This window comes from Pleurodeles waltl, chromosome 5 (assembly GCF_031143425.1).
Source record: "Pleurodeles waltl isolate 20211129_DDA chromosome 5, aPleWal1.hap1.20221129, whole genome shotgun sequence".
In the NCBI taxonomy this organism is placed as follows: domain Eukaryota; kingdom Metazoa; phylum Chordata; class Amphibia; order Caudata; family Salamandridae; genus Pleurodeles; species Pleurodeles waltl.
Genome location: NC_090444.1, coordinates 1,536,954,174 through 1,536,969,511, shown reverse-complemented (window position 1 = coordinate 1,536,969,511; position 15,338 = coordinate 1,536,954,174). Strand labels below are relative to the sequence as shown.

The following is a 15,338-nucleotide window of genomic DNA, read 5'->3' as shown; positions in this document are numbered from 1 at the left end:
TCAACAGCTTATCCGACATGCTGCTTCACACCACATCCTCGACACAAGCCTTTCAATGCTCCTCAGGACTGCTGCTGTGTGGCGCAATGCTCAGCTACCAGAATTTAAGGTACATTTGTTAGTGGGACTAACTTGATTGCTGTGTCCAGCACCTCAAGTGGTGCAATGCCAGTCCTAGACCCTTGGAAGTGGGCCTGAAGTTCTCTGCCGCCAAGCTGTTGTCTTTTGGGCAGAGCTTATGCAGTATGATGCATCTTAGATGCGGACCTCACAACATTCTGCAAACTGATTTTAAAGTACTTTGTTCATTGGGCCTAAATCAGTCCCTGTATCTAGCCAGCTCCATCGCGGTTGGCCTGATGTTGTGACTTTATCCCTGTCTGGAGCAACCAGATATTCACAGTTATTGCTTTGTGCTTCTGAACACTATTATTACCTAAACTTTATAAATGTCATATCTCTTCTTCTGCTGGTTGTATTTTTGGTGTCAAATGATTTATTCGCTTCTTCTCCATTTGTCTAAGTTATTGTGGGAGTTTTTCATAGTGTGTTCTCACTTTATTACTGTTTGTGTGCTGCATAATTACTTTACACAGGTTAATTTGGAGTTTCACTCTGACAAAAATGGTGGTTGGTGCATGAGTAGGGTTTTACCCCTCTAACCAGTAACCCAGTTTTCTACAACACTCATCCTAACAGATTATCAGATGGAGCTTGGCTAACTGAGAAAAATCAACACAATACCAAAAAGTACATTTACTACCCTGTTTTACTTTACACACAGTTCCATTCCTGTTATCATAGTAAAAGTGTGTTTTTTGAGGCTAGCAGCTTCTGTTGGCCAAACCTTCATAAATATATGATCGATATGGAAGTAAGCGACTCTCTCTCCTGCATCCCATAAGCCATGAGGGGGACAGGCTTGGCATTACAGGCTACTGGTACTGTGAACATGGATTCTGGTAAAAATGCAAACTTCTTCTGGGACCAGGGATAAAAAAATTAAAAAAAAAGTTGCTTAAAGTCATTAGACCCAAGTTTGCCAATTCGAAGCCCTGATTGCATCAATCCCACTATGCAGTGGCTTGCACCCATGTAGCCCAGGCATTGAAAACGGCAGGGCTCTGATACATGCCAGCAAACCTTACATGACTTAAGTTTCAAGAGAGTTCAATTAGTAAATGTAAAATCTAGTCTATTAGAATGGCAAAATGCTTTGGTTAGGCTATTCATGGAAAGAGTTTGAGCTGTAATTTGAGAACTCCAAGATAATTTGTGATTGGAATGTACCTCTATGTATTTATATTCACCAACTTTCTGAAGCCATTATCATTAATAGACCAATTAACCCTAAACTCACTTGCTCCAAACCAGTTAGTTTTAAGTAGATTTCTGTCAGCATATCCCTTAGGAATGTCCAATACAATCAGATTATCCACAAAATATAGAGGTTAGATTGAAGAAGTTTGCATTTTAAGTAAGGCTTGCATGACAATGTAAGCTTTACTGCTTTCTTAAGACTAGATTTACTAACACTTTTTGCTGGATTACATTACTTGTGGAATGCAAACTCTGTCCATAGCATTGTAGTAACATATACTTACCAACACAATTCACGATTCTATTGCAAAGTAGGCAAAAGTAACACAAAGTAGCACTGAGTGCTACTTTGTGCTACATTGAGTCAAGGAGTTGTTCCTTGGTCGACACATGGGCATCCCATTTAAATCATCCCTGATTTTAATGCAAATTCCTATCTACTAATAACTGTAGACAGGTTTTGGTGCTAAAATATTACACCCCTTGATGCAGGGAAAACAAGGAGAAATGTTTTGATTTCTCCATACTTGTCAAACTTTGCAGGTGTGCCGCACTGTACAGCTCACATACAAAGTGGGAAAAGTATTAAGGGATAGCTTTTTTATTGGAAGGGTCCCATTCCAGTAAAAAGAAAACTAAGATTGACAGACGCACACACCCTTGCACTAAGATGCAAGGAAGTGTGCATTGTCACATGGCAACCTAAAGGGCGCAAGCACTAGGGGAGAGAAAAACTGGAGCATATCTTGTAAGAAGGCTATATTTTTCACTTCCCTTTGATGCAAGGCAGGGCAGTAGCGTAATGTTGCGCAGCATTTCATTTTAACAAATTTCCTTCTTAGTTCTGATAGAAGCAGAAAAGTTGTTGTCTTGATATTAGATATGTTGCTTTGAAGCCAGGCAACATGGGATCTTCTTCTTGCCTTAACTTTATTTTTTGATTCAGTACACAGTGCAATTTTCTATGAGTTGTTATATTGAAATCTTCCAGAAATAGGGTAGACGTGTGTTAGATATTGGGTCTCTAGTTGGCAGAGGTATGCAGCCTGTCCAAGTAGGGACCACAATCCTAGTCAGGATAAGTCATAACACAACCTAAATTATGCTGTGCTCACCCTCCGGTAGCATGACACAGAGCAGGCAGGCTTAACTTAGAAGGCAATGTGTAAAGTATTTGTGCAATAACTCATACAGTAGCACAGTGAAAACACCCAAAAAAGTACTTCATACCAGTTAGAAAAATAGATAATATTTATCTGAATATAACAAGACCAAAACGACAAAGGTCCAATAAACACAGGCCAAGATATCGCTTCTTAAAAGTTTAAGCAAGTCTTAATCCATAAAAATTAATGTTGAGCCATGGATTTTCTCTTTTAGGTGATGTCTATGATGTCCTTGACACTTCTTAACAGGCAGCAAGTGGACAAGCCCATAGAGATCACTTGTGGTGGTAAGGCAAAATCCTTCCAGCAGAGTCAGGGAGCAGCAGGCAACAGTCCAGATGAGTTCTTTGGGCAGCACTACAGTCCTTCTGACAGAGTCCAGTTAAAGGTCCAGAAGTGCCTGATTTTAAGGGGCCACAGACCTAGAATATATATGCCCAAATGTGCTTTTGAAGTGGATGAGACCTCAAAGACTGTTTTTGAAGTGCACCAGTTCCCCTTTCAACCCATTCCTGTCTGCCCAGAGATCTATGGGGGGTGTTATCAGTCCTTTGTGTGGGGTCAGGCTACTAGCCTTTGAAGTGTAGGTGAAAGCCCCGCCACCTTTCCTCCCCAGGAAGACCCATCAATATGCATATGAATGTAGATGCAGCTGCATGTCTTGTATTTGTGGCAGGTATGGGTGGAATGCACAAGGAGTGCTGTGAACCAGCACAGACCAGATATGGACTGGAGACAGGCTGTAAAGCACAGAGACAAGTAAGTGCATAAAATGCCTACTTTCATAAAGCGTAATTTCTAAAATAGTAATGTTCAATCCAACTTCACCGGAAAGCAAAATTTCTCACTACCATTCCAATCATACCAAACATGACAATGTGACTCCTTTCAGAGCAGAAATTACCACTTGCTGGCTTATGAGAGGAGACGGCTTCACAATACTGAAAACAACTTTGGGAGTTTTTCACTACCAAGACATGTAAAACTTACCAGTACATGGCCTGCCTTTTACTTACATAGCACCCTGCCCTGTGGGCTACCTAGCGCCTATCTTAGCGGCGACTTATATGTAATAAAAGGGGAGTTTAAGGCTTGGAAAGTAGTTGTAAATGCCAAGTCGAGGTGGCAGTAAACAGCACACCCAGGCCCTGCAATGGTAGGCCTGAGGCATGGTTAAGGGGCTACTTATGTGGGTGGCACAATCAGTGCTGCAGACCCAGTAGTAACGTTTAATCTACAGGCCCTGGGCATATGTAGTGCACTTTACTATGAACCTACATGTACATTAAGTATGCCAATTGGGTATCAGCCAATTTTACCATGTTTTAGGGATAGAGCACATGCACTTTAGCACTGGCTGGCAGTGGTAAAGTACCCAGAGTCCTAAAGCCAACAAAAACGTGGTGAGAAAAAAAGAAGAATGAAGGCACATAGGGGGTTATTACAACTTTGGAGGAGGTGTTAATCCGTCCCAAAAGTGACGGTAAAGTGACGGATATACCACCAGCAGTATTACGAGTCCATTATATCCTATGGAACTCGTAATACGGCTGGTGGTATATCCGTCACATTTGGGACGGATTAACACCTCCTCCAAAGTTGTAATAACCCCCATAGTGTGGAGTGACCTGTCAGAGAAAACAATTTTCCTACAACCTGCTTTAAACATTATTCGGTGACTGAAATAGCAAGGTTTCTGATACATTTTTGGACTATGGTTTTGTGCTAAGGCCTGGCCGCTTGAATATTGCGAAGAATAGCAATTCTACAATCTGGTGTTCAAGAAACCGAGGAAACCATTTCTTGCAAAAGTCCACCTCTTGGAATCCAGGAATTGTTCGTGTTTTTTCACTGACAGATTCCAGAAGGTTTTCTTTTCCCTCGCCTGCTAAACACTGACATCATTCAGAGACAACTACAGCAGTGATTGCCAAACAATCTCTATAGAAACCCAAGGAAATGAACCCTCGAGGCAATTATCCGCCATAATACGATAAGAAAAGAATGCAACATGAAGGGCCTGTACTAAAATAGGTAATTATTTTACATCCTTTGTTTATCAGGACAAATTAGGTATAAATTATATTGACATCATACACCCTGTGCTTCGTCTACCATAATAACATTATGTGCAGATGCTAAATGCACGGTAAGAGTAGTGCAGTTGCAGTTTTGATAATGGCCTTATCTACTAACTAAGCATAATCTCTTTGTGTTCCAGTAACCTGCATGGTTCAGAATATTTGAGGCCTAGCAGAAACGATGGCTTTTTGTTGGCATTAGAAAATAGCATGATAAATTCTAATCGCAGTACAGAACCCAGGGAGGGGGATGTAAGGGCCATTTTGTTTATGTATGGAATGATTCCATTCGGGGGGCTTGCCTTTCTCAGCCACCTTCACCACAAGATGGCAAGTACAAATAGGAGGGAGCAATCTAATGAACAAATTACACTTTCTGTATTCTGCCAGTACTAAAAAGCTTCAAATGGGTTAACGATGGTCCTTCCTTCAAAAGCAACCCATGTGTTGTTTCTCCCTTTGCTTTGGTTCTAAAGACGCCCTCTTGACCACCATCGTTAATCCAGTTTATCTGGATTCAGCCATTTCAATTGATTTTAGCTGACAGAACACCCACTACATATCATACACGCATAATCAAAATACACCCCACAAATCATTGATGCAATGGCAGTTTTCTCGCAAACGCGCGTTACTCGTAACAGGTCTTTTAGGTATGTCTAAATTGTCATCCAGCACTAGCCTAATTATATGGTTTTTTTTCTCTCAGAAATACTTGATTCTGAGTCCTATAAAGGATTATGTTTCCCACTGGGATTATGCACTGTGACACTGCTGTTAGGGAATACCTGGGATTCTGAAACATTCACCAAAAATATGACAGCCAGACAGGAAAATAGCAATCCACTGTATAATAAACTATAACCATAATTAATTTGGCAAGTCATATATTGAAGCTTTTTTTCTTAGAGTTTAGGCTGCGAGAGTCAGAGCATGTCTTCAAAAGTAACAAAAGAGAATAACTGTACTGACACTTCCACAATTCTGCTTTACACAAAACAATTCTGAAGTCCATAAAAAAACATTAAAGCATGTATGTAGCCTAGTCGGCTATGAGTGAGAGATCATAATACTTTTTCGAGCTGTGACTGAGCTTCCATACGTCCTAATCCATATTCATGATCACATCTGTAAATCCTATCGCAAAGTAACACAGAAAACATGCTACACTCCAACTATAAGCCACAGCGTACAACACTTACCCCACACACATTCATAAACCGGTGTGTCTCTAGGGTCAAGGCCCACACTGGTGTCAATACCAATGACAATGATATATGTGTTGTTGTATATTAAATTTACCCCTAGATAACTATAGATATGTTGGACAGAGCAGAAAGTCTGAGCCTCAACTTGTTGTGTGATGTAACCACACAGCAGGCAGCAATAATTATCATGAAATTAAAGACACTAAAGTTTCAAACCACGTACTACTAATAATAATAAAATAAATTAACTAAAAGACAGAATGTCGAGGATTTTAAGGTAAAAACAAGCGTTTCCAAATGGAATAATGGAAACAGTGTTTCAATGTAATGAGTGGAGAGTCTGAAAATTCTGTAACAATGAGAACCTCCCCTTGCAGGAATTAAGCAGCCCCTAGAGAATAAATGCTAATGACAGATGAAAGAACATGGCCAGCTTAAATTGAGGCTCGAGTCTGTCAAGTATTTCACCATTGGGCTTACAATGCATGTTGAAGAAGGACCTATTTAGTAGAGTGGTCTTCAATTTTTTTATTGCATTCACTGCACTGTGTGATTGGTTGTATTATTTGTTTGATTAAATATTGTCATTTTACTTTATAGGACTACCACATTATTTTTCATCTAGGGGCCACTGTTTCTTGTTCAACCATTCACTCCAAGTCCCTGGTGAATGCTCGGTTTCCCTCCTGTCTTAAAACACTATTGAAAGAATGCAAAGCAGTACTCTCAGCTGCTTTGGACTACTATGCATTGGGGGTCGTTACTTGGGTAGTACATGGGTGTTTCCATGCAACCATCCATGGGTTATGACACAAAGCGCTATTACTAACAATAGTAGATAGGGATCTGCACCCAAAAAGAAAAGAATTCTGAGTGGCATTTGTTGGTCCTGGCTTTTTGACAGGGTCATCCCCAAACTTTTTGCCTCCTTCCTCCTATTTTTTTCTGACCTGTTGTTGTTGGCTTTTGACCTCTGGGCACTTTACCACTGCTAACCAGTGGTAAAGTGCATATGCTCTCTGTGTAAATTGTACTATTGATTGGTTTATCCATGATTGGCAATTTAATTTACTTATAAGTCCCTAGTAGAGTGCACTATATGTGCCTAGGGCCTGTAGATTAAATGCTACTAGTGGGCCTGCAGCACTGGTTGTGCCACCCACTTCAGTAGCCCCTTAACCTTGTCTCAGGCCTGCCATTGCAAGGCCTGTGTGTGCAGTTTCACTGCCACTTCGACTTGGCATTTAAATGTACTTGCCAAGCCTAGAACTCCCCTTTTTCTACATATAAGTCACCCCTAATGTGTGCCCTAGGTAACCCCTAGAGCAGGGTGCTGTGTGGGTAAAAGGCAGGACATGTACCTGTGTAGTTATGTGTCCTGGTAGTGTAAAACTCCTAAATTCGTTTTTACACTACTGTGAGGCCTGCTCCCTTCATAGGCTAACATTGGGGCTGCCCTCATACACTGTTGAAGTGGCAGCTGCTGATCTGAAAGGAGCAGGAAGGTCATATTTAGTATGGCCAGAATGGTAATATAAAATCCTGCTGACTGGTGAAGTCGGATTTAATATTACTATTCTAGAAATGCCACTTTTTAGAAAGTGAGCATTTCTTTGCACTTAAATCTTTCTGTGCCCTTCAATCCACGTCTGGCTAGGTTTAGTTGACAGCTCCTTGTGCATTCACTCAGACACACCCCAAACACAGGGTACTCAGCCTCACTTGCATACATCTGCATTTTGAATGGGTCTTCCTGGGCTGGGAGGGTGGAGGCCCTGCCCTCACACAAAGGACTGCCACACCCCCTACTGGGACTCTGGCAGACAGGATTGAACTGAAAGGGGGCTTGGTGCATTTCTTAGACACTCTTTGAAGTCACCCCCACTTCAAAAGCACACCTTAGTATAAAACAGGGCCTCTGCCCTACCTCATCAGACACTTACTGGAGAAGAAACCTGCACCAGAACCTACATCCTGCCAAGAAGAACTGCCTGGCTGCTCAAAGGACTCACCTGTCTGCTTTCTCCAAAGTACTGCTGCCTTGCTGTTGGCCTGCTGCCTTGCTGAACTCTTGTCTGGCTGTAAAAGTGCTCTCCAAGGGCTTGGATAGAGCTTGCCTCCTGTTCCCTGAAGTCTCGGGACCAAAAAGACTTCTCTTTTTCACTTGGACGTTTCGTGCGCCGAAATTTTCAACGCACAGCTTGTTCCGCGGCGAGAAAAACGCCGCACACCGACGCTGATTGACGCGACGCCTTCGGGACGACCGGAACTTCAACACACGGCCTCGCAAGGACAACGCCGCCCGACTTCCAGAGGAGAAATCGACGCAACGCCTGCCGTGAGATCGAAACTTCGACACACAGCCCCGCGGAACGATGCGCAGCCGGAAAACAAGCAGGAGAATCCACGCACAGACCCTGGGACATCTGGTAATCCCGCGATCCATAGAAGGAGACGGTCCGCATGCCGGAAAACGACGCATGTTATCCCCGAGTGAAAAATAACGACGAAAGTCTGTGTGTGAAGGGGCGCAACCGACGCACACACCATTTTTCCTCCCGTAGAACGACGCACGTCTACCTGCATGAAAAATAACGACGCAAGTCCGTGTGTGAAGGGGCGTAACCGACGCACACACCATTTTTCCATGCATCTCCTCTTCTGCGGCCCTCTGCAGAGATTTTCCACTCCAAACCAGGTACTTTGTGCTTGAAAGAGACTTTGTTTACTTTTTAAAGACTTAAGACACTTTATATCACTTTTTAGTGATATCTTTACAAATTCATATTGCATCTTTGATCGTTTTGACCTGCAAATACCCAGATAAATATTATATATTTTTCTAAACACTGTGTGGTGTATTTTTGTGGTGTTATATTATGGTATTGTATGAGGGTAACCTGACTGCCAACCAAAAACCCCATTTCTAACAGCATTAAATTGAAGATTTTTTTTTATTCCTCCAAGCTTTTCCAACTCTGCCTGTGTGCTGCACTGCACAGCCAATGTTTGAAAAGTTTTAACGCTTATTTAGGCATAGTAATTTTCTTTGGAAGGGTAACTTTCCAGTACAAAACCTATGCCAGACACAGTCACGGCTTGGTGCACTCAGATGGGGTGGGACAGGTGTGGAGCATGGAGGAGTATCAGGGGAGGCACGGGAGGAACATTTAATTTAAAAAAAAAAAATTACCTGCACGCTGCTGCAACACCGATCCTCCGTCTCCTCAGCAGCTGGCAGATACAAGCTACCAGCCTGCCCTGCGGACAATCCTGACACTGCTCAGAGCAGCATTAGGACTGCCTGGGGGCGCCCAGCCAGGGTGCTCCCAGGGAGGCTGGAAGCCTGTGCTTGCTCTCTCCAGCCCAGCAATGCAGTGCCGGAAGAGCCAACTGCGCATGTGTGTTTGGCTGGCCCGAGACGGCTGGCCAAACTCACATGCGCACTGAGGGGAATGCACAGCACACTCCCCTCATCCCCTTCATCCCACATGGCTCTGTCCCTTTCACAATGAAAGGATAATAAACAGTTTATTATCCTTTTGTTGTGAAAGGTTTGCAGCTTCTGCTGCTGGTGAGGGGGCGATGCTGCTCCGCCATAGCGGAGGAGCCGCAGCTGGCTAGACATCACTCACACATCCTTTCACTGTACTGCAAAGGTGTGTATGTTGTGCTAGTTAGCCTAATTCTGTACCAGTGCTATGGAGAGAGAAGGACAGTTCCTTATCCTACTAGAGATGGAGCTTTCCTGCTCTCCCTCTCACATAATGCAGCACAAAACCTTTTTATTAAATATACCCTCAAGTATCATCGGCAGGTATTTGAATGTTGTGACCGAAAGAGGAGATCACATTTATTTTATAGTGCTGTAAATATCAGTTCTTACTTTTATCTACTTAAAAAGTGATCAATAGTGCTCAGGCAGCAGTGAAGCGACATCACACGAACACCAACCCCCTCAATGAGATCAAAGAAGGTTAGATCTAATCACCATTGACCCTAGTAGTAGGACACTGCATATATTCTCCATTAAAGTAATATTTACATGTAAAACAATGAACTGTTGGATTATTTATATCATACTAGCAGTCCACAGAGTCTGCAAACAGCTATATAGTGGCATCAATTCAACCCCTTTTCTACTCATAAATGAACTTTATACAGCAACTGCTAAACTTCTGAGCTGTCTTACTCGTGTTATTACACCAAATAAAACCATATAGAAATAGATTACCGTCTGAGCTATCTTACCACATTTTGAGAATGTGTGAGTAATTAGCTAGAAAAGCATACACTTGTTTCAAAATATTCCAAATTGCTTTGTACATCTGACCTGAAACCTTCACTTAGAGAAGGTCAGATGCTTTCACGAGGCTCTTATAGAAAAGGATGAGCTCAAAGTAGAGATGATAAACCCGTTGACTTGTGTACGCCTTTTTATTGGGCTTTCTTTCCAGCTTAGATGGGCATTGATGAAGAATTGTCTTTCTTTTTCTTTATAAGGTGTTCTGGCTTCCCAACTAGTACCTGTTAGATGATATCCTCTGGTGTGGTTAACTATACTTACATGCACACACATATAGCAGCTGTTATTCTTTCTCTGTGCGTTTACTGTTTCCGTGGGACCATTGTTATTACGCATCCATTCAAACCTTGTGTTCTTTCCCTCGCATATATTACTGTGTCGTAATCTTAAAGGACGAAAAATATCTGTAATGACTTCCATTTTAATTTTGAACAGATTACTCGATGCTCTCTTTGCATGTAAACTAGTAGTCGATATAAATACAGTCAATATTGGAAGAAGCATGGCAGAGAGACCTCTTAAAAGTCAAAATTCCACAAGGAACTATAGGAATACGTTTTTTCACATAGATGGCAACCAAGTGAATCATACATGCCACGAGTCGGGGTTGTCATGAGTGGAAAAAAATGTCCCACTGCTATTTTTAAAGAGTGATATCCTCTGCCAAAAGAGCCTCAGGGACTACCCTTTGAATATGAGTTAAAATCCTTTGTATCAACTTACTTGTGGCCCACAGCGTGCACTTACAATGCAGCTTCACAGGGTGTTTTAAAACACCCACGATATCGTCCTCCTCATACATGCGATTTAGAGGTGAAATAACCCATCATTTATGCTTTCATCTCTTAATGGTGTGGAAATGTGAAGTTTGTGCTTCTAAACTGGATAAGCACCATCATCGTGCATTTTATTCCACCAGGATTACAATGCATACACCTCAAATAACTAAGTATTAACAAAAATACACTTAGCGCCACTGTTTCCTCAGTAAAACCTGCAGTTCTTAAATATAACTACCATGTACCACTGTTATTTTTTAGATATGTTGAGTAACCTATTTATATGTAGAAACGTGTAAACCATTGCATTTCTTTGTGTGATTATTTATTTGCTGCTTTAGTAAAGTAGCGATAGAGCAAAGAGGGCACTTCAGCCAGCAGGATCACACTCCATATTACACAAACTCTCATTTTTCAATGTACCACACATATTTGCCTTTGATTGTGTGCCATCCTTTCATCAGCTGGATGAGTTACAAATATAAGTTAAAGCTTTGAGAGTGTGACATACTGTTAAACAATCTCTGCATTCCTCAATTTATGTTTAATTGCATGGCAGGGACGATCATTTGTTAATTATTTCATAATATAACAATGAGCATATGTTTTTAAATCCTTGCATTATTCCTTACACTTAGGTTTGTGTACTGTCAAAAATAATCATTGACGTGCATTCAGAGACAACATACAAATCTACATGAATGTTTGATTTAGATAAGAATACATACATTTTGTGCATATATTTAGATTAATATGCCCTGTGCAGCAAATATTGTGGCTCAACTTGAATTCAAAATGTGCCCGTTCTCTTTAAAGTTAGGGGTATGGTACGAGAGTGGCATCATCTCCTGTGAGATCACTTCCTGTGACACTGCACCACGTGATATAATTGCACAATACCTATTCTATTTAGTGCTCCAACTATTTTTTCACTGTCTGGAACATTACACTATGTGATATCATTGCACTTCGCCTATGATATTTAGTGCTCCCACTATTTTTTTCACGACAGGTGCCCTGATATTCCTAAGTCTTTCATCTATTCGTGGAACTTTTATTTTACCTACAACATGAGTGCAAACAAATTGTTTTAATCTTATAAACTTGAGAGGTGTAAAATATCTACTTCTTGGATTTAATATAAAAAAAATTGAATATGAGAGCGGAACCAAAATACATACGATTCAAAAATAGTTGAACACAGAACTCTTCAAGCTTTTCTACAGTTCAGCCCCCCAACAAAGGGCTAGCCATTGAAGATCATCAGAAAAAGTTTCACTTCAATCATCAGACTCTTGTGACCGCAGGATTGACTTTTTTGCCTTTATTGTAGCTGTCTAGGGTAACTAAAAGAAAACATGCAGCGCTCTATAAAAGATCCAAACAAATATATGTGTGTGTATTGAAACATTAAAAGTAACGACTTCACTTCTTTTTTATTAAAAGAAAACAAAGCAATGGAATAATACTTCTAAAGACCTATTAGTTGTCTATGAAGTAGTAATCAGTGGTGTTAAACTGTAAGGGAAATGAGCAAAATCACGGTTTATAATTTGCTGGTGGTATGTTACTGGCATGTTCCTTGTTTTATGTACTCCTAGTTGAATATTTTTATGATTGTACTTCATTTTAGTGGTATGCTGCTGGTATGTTTTAACTTTCATATACTGCTAGTGATGTGTTGCTGATACGTTTCCACATTGTGCATGTTGCAGGTTGTATGGTTCTTTATGTTTCCACGTTATATATACCGGTGGTGGATTGTTGCTAGCATGTTTTCACATTTTGGGTACTGGTATGTTGTTTGCTTGCTTCAACCTTGTAGTTACTTGTGGTATGTTTCTGGCCTGCTTCCACATTTTATATGCTGGAGGTGAAATGTTGCTGATATGTTTCCACGTTTTAAGAACTCCTGAAGTTATGTTGCTGGTATCTTTCCACCTTTTCGCTACAGATGGTAGTATATTGCTGGTAGGTTTCCACATTTGTATTACTGGTGAAGGGGTCGATTCTGAAATATTTCAAACTCAGACACGGGCTCTTCCTCTCAAGGTGAGTTTAGGTGGTCAATGTTGTGAATGGGACTTGATGGCAATAGGTCCTGATGGGCTGTGAGTGACTATTAACCGCGAGCGCTGTGTAAATCCCAAATAGAGATTTGACATGGCTGTAAACTGATAGCAAACTAGAATCCGTGTCGAAAATATATAGCACAGAAAATGCAAATATACGACGTATGCAACGAGTTCTGCTATACTAACAACACAAGATAAAAATATGCGGTAGTACCGACCCTGTAGTAATGGACGTTTTCTTCTGATTGTCTCGTTGCAGAGTCGCAATGCACGCTGTGTGGTGAGCCTGAAGGTAAGTCCCCCTCTTGACTCAATCTTTGCCGCAGCTGGCCTCGGTCATGCCTGACCAGTGTGATCTGTCCCTAGTTCACCTGCGCGTCTGCTCCGCTGACGGCAACGGGAACTAGTGTCTGAACTGATACCGAGTAAATAGAGAGATGTCTTTTTCTGAAATCGATGCTGTGAAGGAAAACATTGAATTAAAATTGAGCGAGCACAGTACACGCTCTGGGCAGCAGACGGACTTTACAGTCTAGCACTTTGCAATCCTAGATACGAGGATGTTTCCCTCGTAGTTAGTTTGTTTAGTTAAGTCTGCTCTGTTTTGTATTGCTGCATTAAAAAAAATGTCCACTTTCCGTTGTTATGAGCTGCTTAAGTGAGTCTATAGTTTTTAGTAGAGTGACAAAACCTTAGTAAACCTGGGCTTGGGTTCACAAAGGAAACTAGTCTTTCTCTCCGGAGGATGTGGCTCGGTAATCATACAGCAAAGCGGCTGTGGTATTTATACTGTGTCTAGGAATTACATCCACAGTACTAGGGCCATGGGATCCTAACTCACAGAACGAGAATTAAAGTGTTTCTGTTACCACCTGTACTTTACTCACCCTTTATCTGGCACCAAAGTTATGCCATCGACGTCTCCAAGAATAATAATCGTAAATCGTGTGCTGCTGCAGCGTTATTGTCCGCTAGTTCTCTTTCTGTTTCTTATAACGTCTAGAGATGTAGTTAATGGTGCAGAGTAGAAAAAAATCTGGCAACACGTTTCTCATCTGAGAGTTCAACGAAGAGTAAACTCTCAGAAAACGATACAGCCTGTGATGATGTCACACGTGCTATTCATCGCTGACCGAACAGTTTACAGTCCGAGTGCCCTTTGCTTTTTGTGAAATAGGTTACTCTTTTGAGCCTGTTGCATCATCAATCATCTCGCCATCTAGAACTTGAATACTCTGTGCTGCGATCAATAAGCAGTATGGAAAAATACACAATTGAAACATTATCAATCAGCAACATCGTGACACTTTTCTTAACATTAACAACTGTGCTGCATTTCCCTGGAAAGAACCATAATGGTATTCGTGACTGCAGATTTATTGCTAACTCTCTTAACCTACCACTGAATAGTTCTATACAATGCACTTTTGAGGACTGTCAATATCACATTTTGTATGTGCCAAAGGTGTGTATTTGTCCTCTTGCTCCTTGCAACCTTTCTCTATTCATCTGGTGAGAGTGCACACGATCTTGTCTGAATGAAGTGCACTCTTCTGGTCTCTTGCACCCTTCATAGTCCATCCTCATTATAGTCCACACTGTTTATAGTCGCCACAGAATCAATCAATCATATAAGCTTTATTTTGACATATACTGGCCATAAATAGACAAACATACACAAATTCCTAAAAACATCCGTATAAAATTCAGTGATAAAACAGCACATCCCATGTGGACCAAAAATAACAAATGATAAAATATAGACATAAAAATACCTAAAAATCGATGTAGTTGCGCCAACACAGGGCACCTTTTAGAAATCCTCCCACAGCCTAACAGGCTGCAGGCGCAGACAACATCCTGTCGAAACCCAGGAGCTTCAAGAATAGGTAAGAAATATTGTCGCCTGAAAGGATCTAATAGCAGCAAAGAAAGGTAAAATGTTCTAATGTCTGCAGAGAAGAGTTGTCACATGGGCATACTGGAATACTTTCTGGTTCAGACAGGTCTGTAGGAAATCAAGGATAAGTTTGGATTGAGCGGACCCGAAACTTGGTAAAGCAATGATCGCTCCCAAACGTTTCTATCCAAGAAAAGGCACGGTTCAGGACCGTTACTGACTTTGATGGCTAAGTATTCTCTCATTGTCGGTCTGGCCAAGACATTGAGCTTCCTCTCATGGAAGGCAGAGCACATAAATAATACCTTTATCTTACCCCTCTCAACCTGGCCCAGCCTATAGGGACAGGAAAATAAATAAGGCCTATTCCAGGCATCAGCAGTTCTCTTTATGTATACCAACGAAGGGATCTGTAGCCCTTTATCACAGTTTAAACAACCTGTGATTGCTTCCTGGTTTACGGATATGCGTGGGTTGCTCCAAAGTGCCATCCACAAGGGGAG

General features: G+C 41.3%; 1 protein-coding gene across 2 annotated transcripts in view; it reads left to right on the top strand.

Moving 5' to 3' along the window:
• DLGAP2 (DLG associated protein 2) overlaps nucleotides 1-15,338 on the top strand; it is a 3,577,612-nt gene that overhangs the window by 2,288,183 nt on the left and 1,274,091 nt on the right. For both annotated transcript variants that reach the window (XM_069235822.1, XM_069235823.1), the window contains one exon: nucleotides 13,195-13,227. In XM_069235822.1, coding sequence (XP_069091923.1) covers nucleotides 13,195-13,227 — 33 coding nt within the window. The remainder of the gene's footprint in view (nucleotides 1-13,194; nucleotides 13,228-15,338) is intronic.